The sequence below is a fragment of the Stegodyphus dumicola genome, chromosome 6 (assembly GCF_044657685.1).
Source record: "Stegodyphus dumicola isolate Sdum_Otavi_A_Nest chromosome 6, ASM4465768v1".
Taxonomy (NCBI): Eukaryota; Metazoa; Arthropoda; class Arachnida; order Araneae; family Eresidae; genus Stegodyphus; species Stegodyphus dumicola.
The window spans coordinates 175,507,378-175,529,430 of NC_140773.1; the positions used below are offsets into that span (position 1 = coordinate 175,507,378).

Sequence of the window (22,053 nt, forward strand, 5' to 3'; positions counted from 1 at the left end):
TCACATAAAATGAAGCAACTTAAACAACTTACATTGAAAGATGAAAGAAATGTTTAATAAAGTAAACAAATAAATTAAGCTTTTTTTTTTTTTTTTTTTTTTTGTAAATTTTGATACCCTTTAGATCATAATTGTTCTTTATTTCATAAATTATGGTTTCATATTTTTAACTTTAGAATTTCTGCATGCCATCTTACGAGATTTAAACTGATGATCTATAATGCGGAAAAATCGATAATCCGGAATCACCGAAGTCCCGACGAGTCCTGATTAACGACTTTTGACTGTAGTTTAAAATATGTGCTTAAAGGTATCAAAAAATATTACATATATACGAATTAACCACTTGGTTAAATAAATATTAAGTCTATTTTATACAGTGAATTGTGTAAAATATGCATTATACAGTGTCACTTTCATCCTCTGAAATTTGATGAATTATTTAAATATTAAAGAAAAGTGCTTAAGTAATTTGATGATCACCATAATCAGGGTTGGCAAGTTTCTTTCCCAGTGGAAAGGACATGAAAAAAAAATCACCAAAATCACCCAGATCAAGCATGATTTTTTTTGACAAGTTTCTGAATTAATTTCCTATTTATTTTATGGTATCTGTATTTTATTCATATTCATAAGTAGTACTATTATATGACTAATTTAAATATTACATTTCCTATATAATTTAAGGAGCCTCATTCGTATGCTTTTTGGGGGAGCTTACTTTTGCATTATCTGCCCAACATTGAGAAGAATCAACTTGCAAAGAGTGTTATGTCGCCAAAGTAAGCAACTCGGAATTTAACGAACCAAAGACTGCCAGTAAAGTGTTTGAATGCGAGTAGGAAATTGGTTTGAGAACAGCCTAATATCATTTACGACAGCTCTTGGCTTCATTTATTGCCAGTCTAAGGAATATAGATCTGCTAAAGTTTGTCTTTCTTACAGTTTTTATTATCTCAATATGTCTTCATATATAACTACTGACTGATGCAATTATCTGTGAGATGTATGCAAATCTAGTGTGAAAAAAGAACATTAAAAAATTGGTTTTTCTGAATAAACACACTGAAAAGCACATTTTTAAAGTTAAAGCAGGTTGATATGTAAATGGAGTGCAGTGCTTATTCTGCAATGTCGAAAAATCTGCAGTTCTCCGATATTTTTTTTTAAATAGATCAATATGTACATAGAGAGCAGTGCCTGTCTGCTCTGCAATACCGAGAATTCTACATTTCTCTTAAAGCAGGTTCCTGTGCACACAGACCAAGAAAATAGAAAGTTAAATGTTTTATTGTAGATGTATAATGTGTTTTTAAATTAGTTAAACCTTGGTTAATTTGTTACCGTTTTATGAAATTTTGGGCCTTTCAATGTGGATGTCTGTTTTATAGAATTTTGCAATATTTATTGCTTCATTATGGATGTTTCTTGTGCTTTTAGTTTCATGAATTCATTGCTGTTTTACGTAATCCTCAGAATGCATTTTTTCACATGTTCGATTGGCGACATTGTGCAAGTGCTGGGTGTATAACACAAAAGTACCCCTTCTTTTATTATATATTTATCTTTGTGCACTTGCTGTAACATTTGCTTTCACAACTGAATTATACTATCATAAAAACATTACAAAGTTTAATTATATTATTAATTAAACAATGTAATGAAGAAAACATCTTTTGCTAACGCATGCAAATGGCTATTTTGCAAATCTGAAGGAATAGAGTACAAAAAAGTACAAAATTTCCTCTAATCCTGCTGAATTTTAATCTCAACTACATTACATAGTTTATGTGAAATTTCAGAGATGACACATTCCATTCTGAAATAGAAGATTTAATGTATTGTAAATAGCCTGTGAGTAAATTAAGATTTGGAAATAGTATATTCTAAGCAAGATTGACAAGTTTTTTCCCTGCTGAAAAAAAACTGATTTCTTATTTATTTCATATTCATATCATTAGTTTACATTTTATTTGTATTTAACTTTTCCGGATGGGGTCCCATATACGCATTCCCTAAGAACGTCTCTTACAGCCAATCCTCCCATCCATGCATCACTAGAGATTGCATTCAGAGGACGAGCGATGCATATAAGCATTTTAAGCTGGAACGTTTTTTCTGAAGACCACTAGATGGCATTCTATGTTCATTATTTTTGAAATGAACAGTTTTAGGTTCCTGACCTTGAGTTTGATAAGCCTGACTTTAGTGCTTTACTCATCAACTGTTGCGAGGGGGAAGCGTAAACAGAGGTGGGTCCTTTAAATCGCCACATCCTAATATAAACATTCACGTGTCTGATTTATATTCAATTTTTTTTTTATTCTATTATTTCCTCTACTATTTATGGTCTTTTCGGGTTACTATGTGGAGCCCTGTTATGTTTTGCATTGCCTTCAGACATATTTCGGGTTCTCTTTTTATTTCAGAAAGCCTCACCTCCTGTCTATTATGGCATGAAAGCACTATTTTGCAGAGGAAGAATACACTTGTATGGTTAATGAACCATTTACTAACACAGATGAGAGTGATGATTTATTTCTAAAGAGTTAGAAAGTGATACTTTTCTAAATAGTCTTTATTGTGTTTTATTAATTTTAAACTTTATTGAGGGATTTTATCAATTAAAACTTTGGAATAACTTGAATAGCGCTTCCGAAAAATATTTTAAAAGATAAGCAATTTTTTTAATATTTTTCATGTAAAATAAAGAAAAAAAGATTATTAAATGCTAATTTTAACATATATAAGAGCTAAGGTAATAATCTAAAATGATACAAAAGAATTACGATGCTAGAAGTGAAACATTTTTCCCTCCGATTTGTTTTTTATAAAATTAGGCTTAGCGATGCAAAACCCTCATCCTGTGCGGTGACTGCCTTTGATTCCCTTCTGTCCCACGAGAATCTTAAACAAAGGTGCGCCATCGTAAAAGGGTTAACAATAATATATTACTGTATACGCTCATGTAATGTCCATACTTTTTTATTTATTTAACCACGGGTCGTTTAAATGTTGTGCTTTTTCTCATGAGTAATTTTGGGTGTAAATTTCATTTCAAACAGATAAGTTAAGTGGAAAAAAATAGAACAAGTAATAAAAGTACTAAATTTAAAGTTGTCTAATAACTACCTAAAATTTACAAACTCAGTTTCTCCCATCCACATATATAATATAAATTACTCCATATTTAAGTTATCAACACTCGGCACGTATTAGTCTGCAGAGGTGCATAATATAGAAGCGCAAATTAACCAAAACTTGCAATTTTAATATTTACTTTTACACAAATTAAATAAACATTGGCTCTTTTAATATCTTGCACACATTTTTTTAAAAAATTTGTTCCAATGCACTGTATGAAAATCCATTTCGTCTCATCATTCGTAGGAAACAACCTTCATTTGCCTTGAAATGCGATGTAGGAATGTCTTTTTCGCATGTTGAAGCAAATGCTCTTATTTGGCACATTTCCCGTGTTAATGCATACCCTTGAGCACGCGTATCACAAACATACAGAACTTTCTTTGCTAAGTTCGGAAACGTAAATTTCGAACCACGAAATGCACGTCTCATTTTGTAAGTTGACACCAGTTGATCATGCTGTTTGCTCCAATTGCGCACACACTTTTCGTCCACCTCATACACTCTTGCTGCTATTCTTTTTCCATTTTCCTGCACAATTTCTACAACTTTCAGTTTAAAAGCCGCTGTATTTTTCCATTTCAAGCACGCTACTTGCTAACTACCACAAATTCCAAATGCTACTATGAATGAAAACAGAAAGTTTGAAACATGTGAATGCTCCAAGGAAGAAGGAGAGGAAAGTAAAAAAAATTTTAATGGGCCAATATGTTTGAGAGAAAGTCACAGTAAATCACATTAAAAATAAATAAAAATTCAACCACACATTTGATTGGATTCTTTGAAGAAAATTCTTTAATTGCTTCGCATTTTATTGCAGAAATAATAAAACACTTATTTTCAAATAAGATAAACAGCTATTAGTGAATTTTTCCTCTTTAGCAACTTTCAAGTGTTTACCGTTACTCATTTCTTCTGGTTTCTTGCAGTTTTTTTTTCCCAATTTCTTCTACCGGACTGGAAGAAATATTTTTCTTCTGGAAAAAACTCAACCCTGACCACAATTACATATACTAAGATAATTAAAGTTTTAATGTACTTACTGATCAGCTTTCAATGCCACTAGATTACAGCAGATGAACAATAAAACTTTGTTACTTAATATAAGAAGCATAATAATTAGATCTTACTTATCAAAGAATTTTTTAAAAATTCTTTAAACAATTTTTGGTACTCACGTATTATTGCAACCAGGTTGGCGCGATTTGTAAGTCTGAGTAAAAAAGTATGAATAGAAAGAAAATGTACATTTATAAATTACAGATAATTTTTAATACAGTTTTTTATATTATTTTGTTTTAAAATATAAAATAGCAATTACACCCTTCCGGTTTCGAATTTGAACAAGTTGCAGAATTATTTTTTCGGCGGAAATCTTTTGGCTATTGCTTTTAGCAATGATTGAAAACCGTCTTCGCCATTAACAGCTTGAGCTTGGCGCCATATAAATTCAATAAGGTATGAGTCAAGATGATGACAGGCTGTTCCTCTCTGTTTTTTGTTGCGCCATTTGGCTGAGCCCCACATGCGCTCTACATGTTGTGTGTGAACGCCCGTGTTGGGATCCACAAAGTTATATTTGTGATTAACAGTTCCATGCAGAAATCCAGCATTTTCGAACTCACTTGTATTGTATCCTTTCCAGCAATCCGAATAAATGATGCTTCCTTCCTTGATATTTTCGCAAATTTTTTCCATGAGGGTAACGGCGCTTCTGTTAGGTACAGTAACCAAAAAAGTCTCTTTCTTTTCTCGGCAAATTCCGCCGAAAACCCATTGCTGTGGTAGTACACGCCCAGTGTTATTTTTTCTTTTTACATATAAATTCTTTTTACAAAACTACGTATAACACGTAGGGTTGTCGTAAGTAGGGTCGCCAAATTTGGTGATTTATGCGAATTTTGGCCTGGTTGCATTAATACGTAAGTACCCAATTTTTTTATTGCATAATTCTTAAACATCCTAACTGTAATGAATAAAACCGAAAAGGAAAATATATACCTGCAGTTTCTAGAGAGTTTAATAACATTTGTCGTTCATCTGTTTTTTTAATGCTGGTTGAAGATATAGGACGGGATAATCTTTCAACAGTATGATGAGATGGTCTTTCAATAGTATGATGGAATGATTTTTCAAGAGTATGATGGGATGATCTTTCAAGAGTATGATGGGATGGCCCTTCAGCAGTATAACTGGATGATCTTTCAGTAGTATGATAAGATGGTCTTTCAACTCTATAATAGGATGATCTTTCGGCTGTATCATTAGAAAAAATAACAGTTTGTGAAGGCGTAGGTAATAATGCAGGCGTACGTAATAATGCACTCGGACCATTTGCTGAATTTGTTGAATTTTCAATTAGCTTTTGTTCTAACTGTCTCAGGAAACGAGGAGCAATTTCTTTCCTCCTTGTGGAGACTTGTTCCGCTCTTACCGGCGGAGCATAAGATTTGGAATGTTGACTTGTATTACTCTACACAAAAAAAAAAAAAAAAAAAAAAAAAAAAATTCATTTCATTATTGCATTACATATTAAAGCTATAGAACATATATATAACTTTTTTTTTTTAAAAAAAATACACTATTTGACAGAGAAAATGCAACACAATGAAGATAAGGTTGTGCTGTTATGCAAGTTGCACAGAATACACAGCTGAATGATTTACAAAAATGAGCTAAAACATAAGTTTGTAATGTGATAATAAATTAGTGAGATAAAAGGGAAGATGTCAGCTGAACCACAAACCCATTCTTCTAGCAATATTTATCTCAAAAGAATATGCAATTAAATACATTCCTGCAGATAAAGGGTGGGCCATCTAACTTTTGGAATTTCAATCGGCTATAAAAAAAAAAAAAAAAACTAATGAATATTTTTCCAAAGTTATGAGTTTATTAGAAAGATTTGACATTTTCATTTAATGAAACACAACATCATTCAAATGACTGCCATGGTTGGCTTAACAGTATCTCATACAATCAACCCAATTTTTCAGTACATTTTCGATTTTTTGGGCTACAATCGCACGAATGGCAACTTATATATTTGCACATCTAATGTGATAGAAATGCTGCAGCCACTATCTTTATAGACTCCAACCCACAGCAAAACTTCTCTGTAGTCAATGTGTAGCCAATACCTTCATAAACTCCAACCTACAGCAAAACTTGTCAGTAAATCAAAGTGAGAATACTTTTTCTACAATTGTAAAAATAAGTATATAAGGCATATTTTTTAAAATAACCATTTCTTAATTTTCAATTAACTGTTAGATGTAATTAAATTGTATTTATCTTAAAAACCATAAATATAAAAATGAAATAATTAAAAATATTTTTGTAAATTATTTGCATATTAGAAATTTTCATTTTATTAACCAAGTAGAAGTACTACTAAATCTATTAATATGTTATTGGAGCCAATATTTTAAATCACAAATAATTATGGAGGAAATTAGAATCCATAAGCGATATATCATTGATGATTTTCTGTTTCAAGGCATCAATCATCTCTGGGTGGTTAGCAAAACAGGGTAACGGCAGCTCCTTATTCATTTTTGAAGAAAGATGGCCCAATGATGCCGCCGTGCCAAAAACCACTTTAATAACCCAATGGTGGTTTTTTTTTTTTTTTTTTTTTTTTTTTTTTTTTTTGTGTGTGGGGAATTTTAAACGACCCAGAGACTATTGATACCTTAGACAGAGAAGATTGACGATTCATGCCTTAGACAGAGATGATTGACGAAGTTAGTTTCAGCAATCTGATTTTTTACACAAGGGATTCTTGAAGACACATGCTATTGCCTTCAGAAACCACAGAAGTTAGTTTCAGCTACCAGATTTTTTCAAAAGGGGTTTTACTTTAGGCTTAGAAATGATTGGTTGGATTTGGATTATTTAATTCTGGCAAAGCACACGAGGGCTATCTGCCTAAAGGGAGGGATGCCCTCGTGGAGGACTTTCTAAGGGAAACTGGCTCATATGCATGCTACACATGGGGAAAACCACGAAAACGCCGATGCAGCCATTCTGTTTGCCGGATTTGAACCTTGGACCGAACTAATAGTGTTCAGCGTCTTTACCGCTCAGCCGCTGGTGGGCCTAAATAACTGGTTGGTCCTTCTACCATTATGTAATTGAAATAAGCCATATGTGGCCACAGCACAAAGGATTTAAAGAAGATTGATTGAAGAAGAGAGTCTGAATAGTACTGGTGGCTTGGTGCATTTGAATGGACATCAGCATACTTGGATCAAAGTACCCAAAGGCATACAGTTAATGCTCAAAGCATGACTGCTGATAATACACAGAATATGCAGAAAGCTTTCGATGCTCCAATATCAGCAAGAAAAATTTCTAGTCAGTTGGGCTGCCAGGCATAACACTTGTAAAGATTGCTAATAAAGCAAAGCCACCAACTTCGGTTTCGTGTTTCAAGATATCAATCATCTCTGGGTGGTTAGCATGTAAGGATCTTAAGTTTTACTAACGTTTATTTTATTTTAAATCTTTACTATCACTTCTTATTTTCTACTTCCGGCCAGAATTATAAGCGTGAAGGTTTTTATGCAAAGTTTGTCTGGCGAACGCCAAGTATTTAAGTGTGGCCTTTTTGCCAAGCGAAAGAGAGGAAGCAGTGAGTTCGAAGCAGGCCACTTAACTTAGAAGTTACGCAGTTGCTATTTGCCTTCCAGGCCAGAGGTTTTAATCCTCTTGATAAATTAAACGTATTGTAGTGTTCACAGTCTCTGTGCTACATACGCTTCCTGTTATTATAAGGCCAATCTTCCACGTGTATTATTCTAAAGTTAAATTAGAGTTTAGTTTTATTTTTATACTTTACGTTAGACCCCGAGTGGCGGGTCATTGTATTCCGAAGTACGGAAGTCATTGTATATAGAGAAAAATAAAGGGTTTTGTATACCCTTCGTCTGTATCCTGTCTACTTACTACAATTAGTGAACATAGCTTTAGTAAGCTCTCTGTTCCTAGTCAGGTCCTTGTATGTTCCCAAAGAAGGTTAGAAGGAACATTGAACCTGATAGTGGCACCCAACGAAGAAGAATAACCATGGCCGAGTTTCAAGAAGAACCTGTGCTGCCTGCAGAAACGGCTCAGAATCCAGAAATGCCAGCTGCCGCCCTGGAAGGATTCGGTTACATCGTCCAGACCATGCGCGCTTCGATGAAACCAGAAGCAACGTTTAACAGAAACTCACGGGTAACCAGTTTTTTGGAAAAATTGGATGACCACTTCATGCTCTACCCCGTGCACGAGTTTCAAAAAGTTACCTTAGCTACCAGCGCTTTGAGGGGCCAAGCGCTTAACTGGTTCAAATGTATAGGCAGAAGTCTCTTGGGTCAAGCAGGAAGTCCCACCTATACTTACGAGAATTTCAAGACTGCCCTACTAAAAGCCTTCCCTGTTGTAAGGGATCATGCGAAATTAGAAACGGAACTTTTTAGTATATATCAACAAAGAATCGAAAACCTCTCGAGCTTTATTTTAAGAAAAATTCACGTTTTCAAGCTCTTGTATGGAAACCGTCCGGATCCTGAAATAATTCAAGTGATTTTGCCCAGGTTACTGCCCCAAGTGCAAGACTTTATTGAATTAAGAAATACGACTACACTGGAAAAGTTATTTGAGCTAGCAATCCAGTTTGAAAGTAGAAGAACGGCGGACGTCGAAAGAAGACGCCAATATCAACAGCGAAACCAATTTGGTACGCCAAGACTACAGCAAACTCAAGCATACGGCTACGGAGAAAAAGCGAATGAGTGGGCAAGGAAACCCGAGCATTCAAAAACAGCCGGCGAACGTCGACAGTTCAATAGCAACCCAGGAAAAAAGTATCAAGGCCAGGGGAAAAAGAAGGAAAGCACGGAAAGGAAAAATAATTTAAACTAAAACGGATTTCTGCTGACGAGAGGGTGCGGAAATCCGAAGGCCACGAAAATCTCTCTTCCTACAAGTTAAATACAGTAATGGTGAAAAATTTGACTCTTCCGAAGATTGAAGTCTTGGTGAATAATATCCCAGCCACCGCACTCCTGGATACCGGCGCGCAGTGTTCCTGTGTGGCAGAGGAGTTTTTTAGAAAGTATTTTCGCAAATACCGCATATATAATGTGGATAATACAACAGTGTTAGCGGCGCAAGGAGAAAAATGTAAGTGCGTAGGTAAAGTACCTTTGTATATCCGTATCAAGGACGAACAAGTAAAGGTGATGTTTTTTATAGTAAAGAATCTGCAAGCACATTTAATCTTAGGAATAGACTTTCTTTCAGACGCACAAGCTACACTGGATTTTAATGAAGCGTCCCTTAAGCTGACAATGAAACCAGTGCGTGTAGAAAAGGTTGAACCGCCAAGGTTAAATCTTGACCACCTGCCTAATGACGAGCAAGATAGAATCCGACAAGTGGTAAGTGAATTTGCTTCGTTATTTAGTGATATTCCAGGATTTACTCAGGTTACTAACCATAGTATTGACACCGGAGATTCAATGCCAGTTCGCCACAAAGCATATCGGTATGATAAGAATAAGGAAAAAATTATAGAATGGCATATCACCGATATGCTACGTAAAAAGATCATAACGCCCATCTCAAGTAGTTATGCTAGCCCGGTGGTTTTATGTAAGAAAAATAATGACTATCCTTTGGAGCATCCAAAAAAGGTGGAGATTCGCTATTGATTACCGTAAATTAAATTCCATAACGAAATATCCGGTATATCCGTTACCGATCATAGAAGAAATTTTAAGGAACATAAAATCAACCAAATTTATGACGACTTTAGACTTAACGACTGGTTATTTTCAAATAGGGGTGAGGCCTGAGGACGTGCCTAAGACTGCTTTTATAACCAAGTCTGGCACTTATGCATTTTTGCGTATGCCGTTTGGCCTTTCAGGCGCCCCGGCAACATTTCAGCGATGCATGGACATTGTGTTAAGACCTGTTCTTGGAAAGTCCACATTTATCTATTTAGACGATATCATTATTACTAGTGATAATCTAGATCAACATGTACAGGATTTAAGACAGGTGTTTTCTTTATTAAATGAGGCCGGTCTAAAAGTTAATGTCGAAAAGTGCAAATTTGCAGCCCCTGAATTAAAATATTTAGGTTACAAAATATCTCAAAAAGGGATCGAGACAGATAAATCAAAAATAATCGCTGTACAAAAGTATCCGACTCCAAACACGGCAAAGAAGCTCTCTTCTTTTCTAGGACTTTGTTCATATTATAGGTCCTTTATAAAAGATTTTGCGGCTATCGCTGAGCCATTGTTAAAATTAAAAAGGAAAAAGGCAAGATTCTCGTGGACGGCCGAAGCCAATAGTGCTTTCGAAAAATTAAAACAAGCATTAACGCAAGCCCTCGTGTTGAAATTTCCTGAAAAGGATGAAAATTTAGAAATTTCAGTGGATGCTTCGGATTATGCGGTAGGAGCGGTACTTTCGCAAAATCAGCAGCCCGTGGCATTTTTTAGCCGAACTTTAAATCAAACACAAAGAAACTATTCCGCTACCGAGAGAGAGGCACTTGCAGTTCTGTTAGCAGTGCAAAAGTTCCGAGTCTATTTTGGAAAGGCGCCGATAACAGTATACTCTGATCATGCGGCGGTAACTAGATTGTACTCAGGGAAAAATTTATCCCCAAGGTTAATAAGATGGGCACTCAAGCTGCAAGAATATAATCTGGTAATCAAGCATACCCCTGGAAAGGAAAATATCGTAGCAGATGCCCTATCAAGGATTAAAATAGACGAACAAGGCAATACCGTAAAGATGGCAATGCTTACGGCGTGTACAATAAATTCCCGAGAAACTGTAATAACCGAACTGGGTAAGGATCCTGAGTTTGGAAGCATTTATGAGTATTTGAAGGATCCTGAAAATTTTAGCCACCAAGATATTGTGGCGATAAGAAATAGGGCGGCCCATTACGAACTAATAGATGGTCTATTATTCTATACAAAAACTACGAATTCCAACAACGAATTTCGACCTGTTATCCCAGCTAGTCTTAGATTAAATATCCTGCAGGAGCTCCATGACAGCCCTTTAGCTTCTCATGCTGGTATTCGAAAAACTATCCAACGCGTACGCAAGGCAGTCTACTTTCCTGAACTGCAAAAGTTAACAAGGGCGTATGTCCAGTCCTGCCCAACATGTCAAGCAGTTAATTATATTAATTTCCGCCCGGCCGGGTTTCTAAATAGTATTAAATCCGAATTTCCAAATGAAATAATTGGCATCGATTTATTGGGCCCTTTCCCAAAATGTCAGTTAAATAAAAGTCGCTATCTCCTTGTTATGGTTGATCATTTTAGTAAATGGACCGAAATTGTTCCCTTAAAACGAGCCTCCGCGAAATTAGTTACTGATTCTATTTTAAATAAATATATTTTAAAATACGGGGCGCCCCTAAAAGTTATATCGGATAATGGTCCTCAATTTGTAAGTAATATATTTGAAGACATGTGCCAAAAACCGGGCATACGTCATTTAAAAATGGTCCCGTATCGGCCGCAATCAAATATAGCGGAACGGGTCAACAGAAATATAGTGAAAATTATCCATAGTTATGTTAAAAATTTTCATAAAAGCTGGGATAACTATGTCAATGAATTTGCTTTCGCCCTTAGGACCGCAAAACATGATACAACGGGAAAAACTCCTGCTGAGTTATTTCTAGGCAGAAAGATTATAACACCGTTAGATAAATTATTTTATGTGCAACAAAGAGCCCCAGAATTTAAAATGGGTGATATAGATAAACTAATAAAAGAAGCAAAAAAGAATACGGAAGTAGCACAAAGAAAACAGAAGTTATATTATGATTTGAAACGACGGGGAGTAACTTACAAAGTAGGGGATGAAGTTTTAAAAATTAAGCATTCACTTTCTTCAGCACCAGAAGATAAAACTGCCAAATTTTTTCCACGATTTGAAGGACCATATGTTATAGAAAAAATAACTCACGCTGTTGTAGTGTTAAAAGCCAGAAATGGTGAAACCTGTTCCGCAAACATTGATCAAATCAAGCCCTACTTCGATCGTAATAAAATGCAAATCTTTTCAGATCTTTTGCAGGATCCGGCACGGCATACACCGCAGGTACAAGTTCCAGAGGTGGAAAAACGACAAGTACAAAGGCAAGCGAATGAGAGACAGAAGCAAGTGAAAAGAAAATTGCCCCGCGGAAAAATTGAAGGTAACAAGAAAAAGAAGCCGTTCCACCGTCCAGAAAACAGAGTTCACGAACACCCCCAGAATGAAGAAGGGAGAAGGACGACGTATGTGAAGAGGACCAGGAGAAATGACGGCAACTATAACCCGGCTTTAAAACGGAAGATCTACTCATCCGACAGAACTCTCCGCAGCAAAAGTCGCCGAACTGCAGAAGGGCCATCAGCGGCGGAGGAAAAAGTACAAGGAAAATTTGAACGGCCAACAACGAGGTCCAAGCAGGATCACGACAGAAGTTTCCCAGTTCCGCCAAGACCAGCTGCCTTCAAACGGCCAAGACCACAAGCAGAGGAGAAAAGGAAGGTGTTCAAGGGTGGCCGAACTGGTGAAAAACGGAAGCTTCCAGAGGAAAGCACTGAAGGGCGAGCCCGTACAAGAAGGAGGATAAACCAAGCTACGGTCTGCAGCACCTTTAAAGACTGGGCCCAGAAAAGGATGTCCGAATATTACAAAGATAAGTAAAATTTTATGTTACTTTGCAAACTTAAGTTAATCTTTCATTCTTACTGCAAGTGGCAGATTTCAAGAAGTTTTACCTCATGCGAGGTCTACCTTTATCGCCAAAAGGGCGAGAAATGAGTTGTGACCGATTTTCTTATTATGTTTTCAATTACTCGCACGTAAAACTAAAGTTGATGTATAATAGCGTTGTGTAAAGACTTAAATATTGTAAAAAGTTATTGTATAAATTTTATTTAAAACATTCTAGCAAGAGAGAAGTTTTAGTCTGAAAGACTTTTTGAAATGTATTATTTCAATGTAGAAAAATTGGCACTTGCTTTGAAAAGAATAGAAGTTAACAATGTACTACTAATGTATGTTTTCAAATCTGTAAAATTAACGGCATGTTGATATGTTCTGTTATTTTAAATGTTAAGAAATACCGTGATATGGTAAAAGTGAAAGTAATGTTAAAAATTTGTTATTCGTGTGACTGTAAAGACTAAATCATGGCGAATATGTGTTAAAGGTTGAATGATGTAGTTAGGCTCTCTGACGCTACACTTTAGAGTTAGCCACTTTTAGAATAGTACCTCAGGGTTTAGAGTTGAAATTAGGGTGTGTTAAGAGGTCTCGTTATGTTGAATTTTAACACGTTAGTGTTTGGATTGTAGGAGGAAGTGTGGCACACGTAGACAGAAACACATTTGTGTTTGGTGTTCTTTTACAACACATGTCAGAGAGCACGGGGAGAGATAATTAAAATAGTCATGAATGAAATAAGAATGTTAAAAGAAGTATATTCTATATGTTATTTGCAATGTCATTGTGTAACATTTCATTAAACTAGTTTTCCTTCCAGATTTCTGGAAGGAACCAGAATTGAATAAAGCTCCTGTTTAGATGCAGTACAGATGAAAAAAAGATTGTTGTATATCCTGGGAGCTGCTATTGTAACAAATTTCTTTCTTTTAAATTTCTAGTTTCTATCTAAGTTGTGTTTGTAAAAGGTTGGCCTCACGTTAGATTCTAGAGCTAAAAGTTTTCAACAAGGTCGTTTTAGACCTCAGTTTCAAACTAATTAAATCTGGCGGGAAGTATGTAAGGATCTTAAGTTTTACTAACGTTTATTTTATTTTAAATCTTTACTATCACTTCTTATTTTCTACTTCCGGCCAGAATTATAAGTGTGAAGGTTTTTATGCAAAGTTTGTCTGGCGAACGCCAAGTATTTAAGTGTGGCCTTTTTGCCAAGCGAAAGAGAGGAAGCAGTGAGTTCGAAGCAGGCCGCTTACCTTAGAAGTTACGCAGTTGCTATTTGCCTTCCAGGCCAGAGGTTTTAATCCTCTTGATAAATTAAACGTATTGTAGTGTTCACAGTCTCTGTGCTACATACGCTTCCTGTTATTATAAGGCCAATCTTCCACGTGTATTATTCTAAAGTTAAATTAGAGTTTAGTTTTATTTTTATACTTTACGTTAGACCCCGAGTGGCGGGTCATTGTATTCCGAAGTACGGAAGTCATTGTATATAGAGAAAAATAAAGGGTTTTGTATACCCTTCGTCTGTATCCTGTCTACTTACTACAATTAGTGAACATAGCTTTAGTAAGCTCTCTGTTCCTAGTCAGGTCCTTGTATGTTCCCAAAGAAGGTTAGAAGGAACATTGAACCTGATAAGCAAAACACATATCCTTAAGAAATCCGCATTAAAAAAAAATTTAACAGGGTCAAATCACAGCTCCAAGGTGGCCAATTAACATCAGCATTTCAACTGATTATTAGATTTCCAAAAACAGTGCACAAAAGATCAAATGTCACCTATGTCATCCTATTCAGTTTTTGGAAACGAAAATTTGTTTAACATGGCATGGTAATGTTCACTATTGACAGAAACGGCGGCTCCTTATTAATTTTTGAAGAAAGATGCCCAATAGGCGTAAAAAAACCACTTTGACCCTGTTTTTTTTTTTTTTTTTTTTTTGTGGGGAACCTTTAACCACCCAGAGTTGATTGATGCCTTGAAACACAAAATCGAAGTTGCCATTCATGCGATTGGAGCCCAAACAATTCAATATGTACTGAAAAATTGGGCTGTTCGGATGAGGTACTGTCAAGCCAGCCGTGGCAGTCATTTGAATGATGTTGTATTTCATTCTTAAATGAAAATGTCCAATCTTTCTAACAAACAAATATATATATATATATATATATATATATATATATATATATATATATATATATATATATATATATATATATATATATATATATTTTCCTCCCTCCAGCCGATTCAAATTCCAAAAGTTAGATGGCCTACCCTGTATATAATTATGCAAGTTGCAAAAAATACAGAGCTGAATGATTAATGAAAATGATCTCAAACATAAGTTTGCATAATGCAATAAATTAGTGAAATGAAAAAGAAGGAAATGTCATATGAATTACGTGCATTCTTCAAACAATTTTTCATCTTGGAAGACACACAATTGCCCGTAGAAGCCACAGAAGTTAGTTTCAGCAATCCGATTTTTTTTACAAGGGATTCTTGGAAGACACATGCAATTGCCTTTAAAAACCACAGATATTAGTTTCAGCTACCAGATTTTTTTCAAAAGGGGTTTCATTTTAGGCCTAGAAATGACTGCTTGTTCCTTCAACCAATATGTAATTGAAATAAGCCATATGTGGCCACTGCACAAAGGATTTAAAGAAGATGGATTAAAGAAGAGAGTCTGAATAGTACCAGCGGCTTGGTGCATTTAAATGGACGTCAGCATACTTGGACCAAAGTACCCAAAGGCATACAGTTAATGCTCAAAGTATGACTGCTGATAATACACAAAATATGCAGAAAGCTTTTGATGCTCTAATATCAGCAAGAAAATTTTCTAGTTAGTTGGACTACCAGTCATAACACTTTTAAAGACTGCTAGTGATGCAAAGTCACCAACTGCAATAGTGTTATTGTAGTGTCTCTTAGACTACTGAACGGTACATGGTAGTGCACAGCTACGAGTCTTGCTTTTGTTTCACCAACGATACCTGCCAAGTAAGAGGCTGGAAGCAACATAGAGACAGGTCTTATCCTGCTGCAACTGCTAATATATTTGCACATCTAATATGATAGAAATGCTGCAGCCACTATCTTTATAGACTCCAACCCACAGCAAAATTTGTCAGTAGTCAATGTGCAGCCAATATCTTTATAGACTCCAACCCACAGCAAAACTTATCAGTAAATCAAAGTGCGAATACTATTTCTACAACTGTAAAAATATGTATATAAGGCATATTTTTTAATTAACCATTTCTTAATTTTCAATTAACTGTTAGATGTAATTAAATTGCATTTATCTTAAAATCCATAAATATATTTGCATATTTAATTATAAATTTTCATTTTATTAGTCAAGCAGAAGTACTACTAAATCTATTAATATAATAGTGGATCAAATATTTTAAATCACAAATAATTATGGAGGAAATTAGAATCCATAAGCCATATATCGTTGATGTTTTCAGATTCTTATTTCTACAGGAAAATTTGAAAAAAAAAAAAATGCTTATAATTTATTTATAAATTACAAGTAGAGATTTATAAGAAGCATGCTTTGCAAGCTCAAGTTCTAAATTAGGTTATCTCTTTCTATCACGCAGTTGTTTATTTGCCTGCTTGTTTACTTTTTCAATAAGAACGGCTTCGAGAGTTTTTATACCTAAATTTGGTAGAAATACAGTACAAAGTCAGATATTTTTAGAATGATCTAAAATCTGGACTTCCAAGCCAGCAGCAAACTTTTTATTTAATTTTTTTTTTGGGGGGGGTATGTTCTACGCATGTGCATTTGATATTTTTTCACATGCCTGATACTTAAGTTCATTTTGGCACTAAATAAAATAGTTCCATACTGAATAGGCAATTATTTATTATATTAAGTCATATACCTACCTGTATGACCATTAATTTAACTCGGAAGTCCCTCCTTTGTAACTTTATGATCACAGACATGAATTTGAAGATTTCTGGATATTGCAAATAAAAAGCAAAATTTTCCAATTCATATATATAACTTATGAATAAATGTGAAGTGGCAATATATGAAGATGATATAACAGAAGATCTTCCGTTGCTATGACAAAAACCCAATCATCAATTAACTAATGGACTCTGTAGAATGACCCTAAAGCTAGATAGTATCACTACAAATAGTGAGGAAAGTGAGAGTTTGTTGAGAACAAAACATTTTGACTGACAATTTAGGGCAAATTCTCAACATTGCAATTAAGAAGCGAACAACTGAACTTTGGAACTGAACAAAAAATTATGTCTGTATACAAAATTAGAGAGAAAGTACAGTCAAAAGTCGTTAATCCGGACTTGTCAGGACTTCGGCGATTCCGGATTATAGATCATCAGTTTAAATTACGTAAGATGGCATGCAGAAATTCTAAAATTAAAAATATGAAACCGTAATTTATGAAATAAAGAACAATTATGATCTAAAGGGTATCAAAATTTACAAAAAAAAAAAAGCTTAATATTTATTTGTTTACTTTATTAAACATTTCTCTCAATGTAAGTTGTTTAAGTTGCTTCATTTTATGTGATAATACTTTCTCTTTAATTCTATAAAAAGACAATTTCTTGTTCAGTTACTAAGTTCTGCTGTTCAAGTCCCGTTAATTGCTGTGCCGAGAATATCGACTAACTTGTCAATCGAAATTTTTTCGTTTTCACTAACTTCTCTGTCACATTCTTCATGTCTTTATCCATTTTTTGCAGCAATTCCACTTTTTGTTTGTTGGATATCGAAACATACTTTCGTTTTGTAGATCCTTTGGAACAGTATCGGAAATTCTATTTGACATAATCGAAAGTTCAAGTTTACTTTTATAAAATTGCTCTTACAGTCTGCAAAAAATAATAAGCGGGATCCAATTCGAAGATTAAGGAACAACGCAATCATTAACATTAACTGAAATAGATAATTAGATAATTTTAGCTTACACCGTCGGTTATACATTAAACGCGCAGGCGAAAACGTATTCTGCACTTGCGCACACGCATATGCGCAGTAGTCAAGGTCTTACGCGCACGCACAAAACGCCTGTGCGCATGCGCCGCGGCGCATGCGCAGAAAGTTTTTAGCTTTGAGGTCCGGATTATAGATCATTCCGGATTATGGGTGTCCGAATTGACAACTTTTGACTGTATTAGAACAAAAACAAAGTAACAACTTACATTGAAAGAAATTTTAATAAAACAAACAATGAATAATGAGCTTTTTTCTTTTGTAAATTCTGATTCTTTTAAGGCCATAAATACTTCATAAACCACTATTTTATATTTTTTAATTTTATAATTTCTGCATTCATACTACTAGATAATTTAACATTCGAAAAAATCCCAAATCCAGAACTGCTAAAGTCCCAAAAAGTACGGATCTCAGATTTTGTACCATATATATACAGTACTAGCAGAAAAGCGGGCCTGATCAGAGGGCTGTGGCCAAAACAAAATGTATAAATTCTATGCACACCTGAAATGAAAATGTATAAAAACATTTCAATATGAATGAAATCAGTTCATTCTTCCCAAGCAACAACCAATTCCTAAGTTATTGTAATACAACTTTTTTTCAATATCAGTAAAAGATATTTTGTAAAACTTACAAATATTTTATTAACAATCTCCAAGATTTGAAAGCAAGCAGTGGCAACACTTTTTGAAATAAAGCAGTTTTTTATCTCCAGTGCGCGAGACTGTTGGCACTTGGAAAAATGTGCGCAAAAATGTGTTCAATTAATATCTCGGCTGAATGATATCACACATGATCGTGGGCACAATGTGCACCCCACAGTTTTATATAGAGTATCACATTTTAGATAATAGCATAGTTAGTAGCATGACAAAACAAATAAAGCAATGTAACAATTTGACTGCAGGAGAGCTGAAATTAAGAGTGTGCAATTATCCAATATGGAGGCTCATCAAGGTTTAAATTAGAAAAGGTTTCAGTTCTCGAAAATTTTAATTCAGGTTCTGAGTAAGCTATGTCATGAGTGTTATGCAAGCCATGAAAGATAATTTGATCTAGAAATGACACAATCCAGAGAAGTTATTACGATTTTTAGAATAGAGAGGGAGAACTAAGAGGTTACCCATTAGTTTAAATTATAATTTTGATTTATATATTTTTTATCTTGCATATATATCTGCGTGTGTATATATAACAGAAAAAAAAATATTTCAAAGGTTGTATCTGTACGATGCAGAATGCCCTGCATTTAAAAGCTCTTTCTAATGGTCCAAAACTAAAGTTGAAAAATTGAATTAAATAGCATTTAGTTTGCAATTTAGCATTTAGTTTATGGTCTTTTGTGAAGAAATTTGGCTTCTTTAATTTTATAGCACTAATTTCTTTATGCCTTTGAGAAAATACATACTCTTTTTATAGTTACCTTTTACATTATATGCAACTGAATGCCAGTGCAAAGTGCATGGTTTGCAGAAACTTTATATGCTTTAATGGAAATTCCACAGAAATGCATGGAAATGCCACAGAATACGAGTCTAAATTTCTGACTTGATAATTTTAGCCTCTTATTACAAAGCAGCGTACTTCACAAAATTAAAAAACATCCAGTTTAATCACAGCTCACATGAAGCATGAGTTGTTTCCTCAGCATAATATAATCAAACTGATCCTGCAAGGTAAATAAGCCCTTCACTGCAGTCCCCGTACTTCCCTTTCAATAAAATCTGTATTTTCTATAGCTCAAAAATTTTAAGTTATTTCTATATAAACTACAGAAAATCTGTAGTATTACAGTCTGTGTGTCCTAAATTCAATAATTTCAAAATACTGTTTCTAGCAAGATAATGTCCACCATGCATGATGTTCATCAGCAGACAAATTCTGCATGATGCCCAAATGCTCCCTTGGCCACTGAGGTCTCCTGACCTCACAATCATGAAACACTTGCGTGGCATCATTTTCTACAGTTTATCAACCTCAAAATGGGGGCCAAACTGCATGAAATGGTTGTAATCATATGGTCATTAATTCTTCAAAATACTATCTGCACGTCAATGTCATATGTACTTTGTAGGGGGTTGTTCCTGTATTGTTTCAAGTTGTAGTCCTACTTACTACTATTAATCCTGTATATTTATTTGCCATACCACATTATCTTTCTTAAATTCATTTATTTACATATGCACTTTCTGTCTGACTGACAATTTTAATTATGTGCTATTCATTCTTTCCCAGCGCGGCATGTTCCCTATCAGGAAATGTGTTATACGTGAGTAACTTACTTTAGTATCCCAAGCTTTAGAGCTTCTCACATCTTGAGATGAAGGTCTAGACCTTGCTCGTGGAAGAGAACGCACAGGGAAACTTCTTCTTGTGTTGTAATGTGGTCTTCTTGTCTTCTAGATATAATTAATAAAATTAAGGGGGCCAGAAAATGAAAGATTTGAAAATAAACAGTGAAGATGTAAAACAACAGTATAAATGTTACCATGTCCATTATTTATACATGTCACGCTCATAAAAGTTCTTATACAGTCTTTTATTTTTGCAACCAGTGGCCATAGACAAGTACTTCCTATCACAAAAATGTTTCCAATGACAAATATATTCACATTTTGAAATTTTTACATTTTAAAATATGAACTTTGTAAAAATTACGAGATCTAACTTTTTACATATTCTCCCAAGCCCCACAGCTATGTACAGTAAAAGTTTATCCTCATTATAAAAAATTAAATACAAAAAGTTTGACTTCAGTACAACAAAAACGGACTGAGATATTTCATTTCAAAATTTTGGATTTTTGCCATCTTTTTTGACTAGGTTTAAAAACAAATTGGAGTAACTGGAAATTTTTTTTTTTTTTTTTTTTTTTTTTTTTTTTGTGATTTACTAACATTCTTAAGTTTATAATTTTATTATTAGAGATGATATTCCAAAAGAATTTTCACCCATGTAATTTATAAATTTTCAAATGCCAAAAATTTATTATTTTCATGCAGCTTTTTACTTTAGAGTCATAAATCTAATAAACATACAAAAAACATTAAATTGGAAATATTTTTCATTTTTAATTTATGAAAATAATGTTATACATTTTCTATGTGAAATTTGCAATACTAAAACCTGCAACAGTTTTTCATTCTACGAACGAACGAATTCTGCAAAATCCTGTGAATAACAGCTGCCTTTTGGAAACCTTTATAGTTATCAAAACATTTCATAACTGCACAGCAATGCTTATCATTTAATTTATTAACATCAGAAACCCTTTTTTTTAACTGACATTTCATTTTTAGTCACGACATCAGAAACCTTTTTTTTTTTTAACTGATATTTCATTTTTAGTCACATACATTTAAACATTATCTTTTTAATTTTGTGCAAGATCCCTAAACATGTAAAACTTTAAAATTATATATTTTGGTCAATTTCTGTCACACGGAAGTCAAACATTTCGTATTTTATTTTTTAGAATAAGTATACAAATTTTTACTTAACTAGCTACAGAGACAGAGATACCATACAAAATTAGATTTTGGAACTTTTACAAAATTGTTTTTTTTAAATTTAAAAATGCCATAACATGAATATTTTTTCTTATTTAAAAGTTTTGTGACCAAAAGTATAAGTCTATGACCAACAGTTGAGGAGGTCGCAGAGATACTTTTATGGGCATAGCATATAAACCAGGGGGATTTCATAGTTTCAGGGTGGATACGGTCAGCCTTTTATTTAGCTGGCAAGTATTTAGTTTTAATTTATGAATACAAAAACTTTTATTCAAGTTTTACTCTTTAACCTTTTCTACTCTTTGTTGTTTAATTTATAAAACATACTAGAAAATAAGCAAAATCTAAATAAATGCATATATGCATTTTTCAAGTTTGGGAAAGAGGGGATGATCTCCTAGTAATGGTGAAAAGGGCGCATGGGGCAGAAAAGGTTAAGAACCACTGGTGGCTACTTTTTAATATCAATGACGAATTTAGTAAATATTTTTTTCTCGAAATTTTAAAGAACAAAAATTAGACAAGTTTTATTTTAACACAACAGAAGTCACTAATCCAAATCACCAGTTTCTTCTTTTTGTGTCAAATAAAACTTAATTTAATTAATCTAACATATTTTTATCGTGCAGTCTATATACATGAACACGTTT

At 34.1% G+C, this 22,053-nt stretch overlaps 1 protein-coding gene across 3 annotated transcripts in view; it reads right to left on the reverse strand.

Moving 5' to 3' along the window:
- LOC118198795 (tudor domain-containing protein 7-like) overlaps positions 1 to 22,053 on the reverse strand; it is a 172,171-nt gene that overhangs the window by 137,759 nt on the left and 12,359 nt on the right. For all 3 annotated transcript variants that reach the window (XM_035370569.2, XM_085819190.1, XM_035370570.2), the window contains exons 5-6: positions 20,174 to 20,290; positions 5,146 to 5,617 (exon numbers count right to left, since the gene is read on the reverse strand). In XM_035370569.2, the coding sequence (XP_035226460.2) occupies positions 5,146 to 5,617; positions 20,174 to 20,290 (589 nt within the window). The remainder of the gene's footprint in view (positions 1 to 5,145; positions 5,618 to 20,173; positions 20,291 to 22,053) is intronic.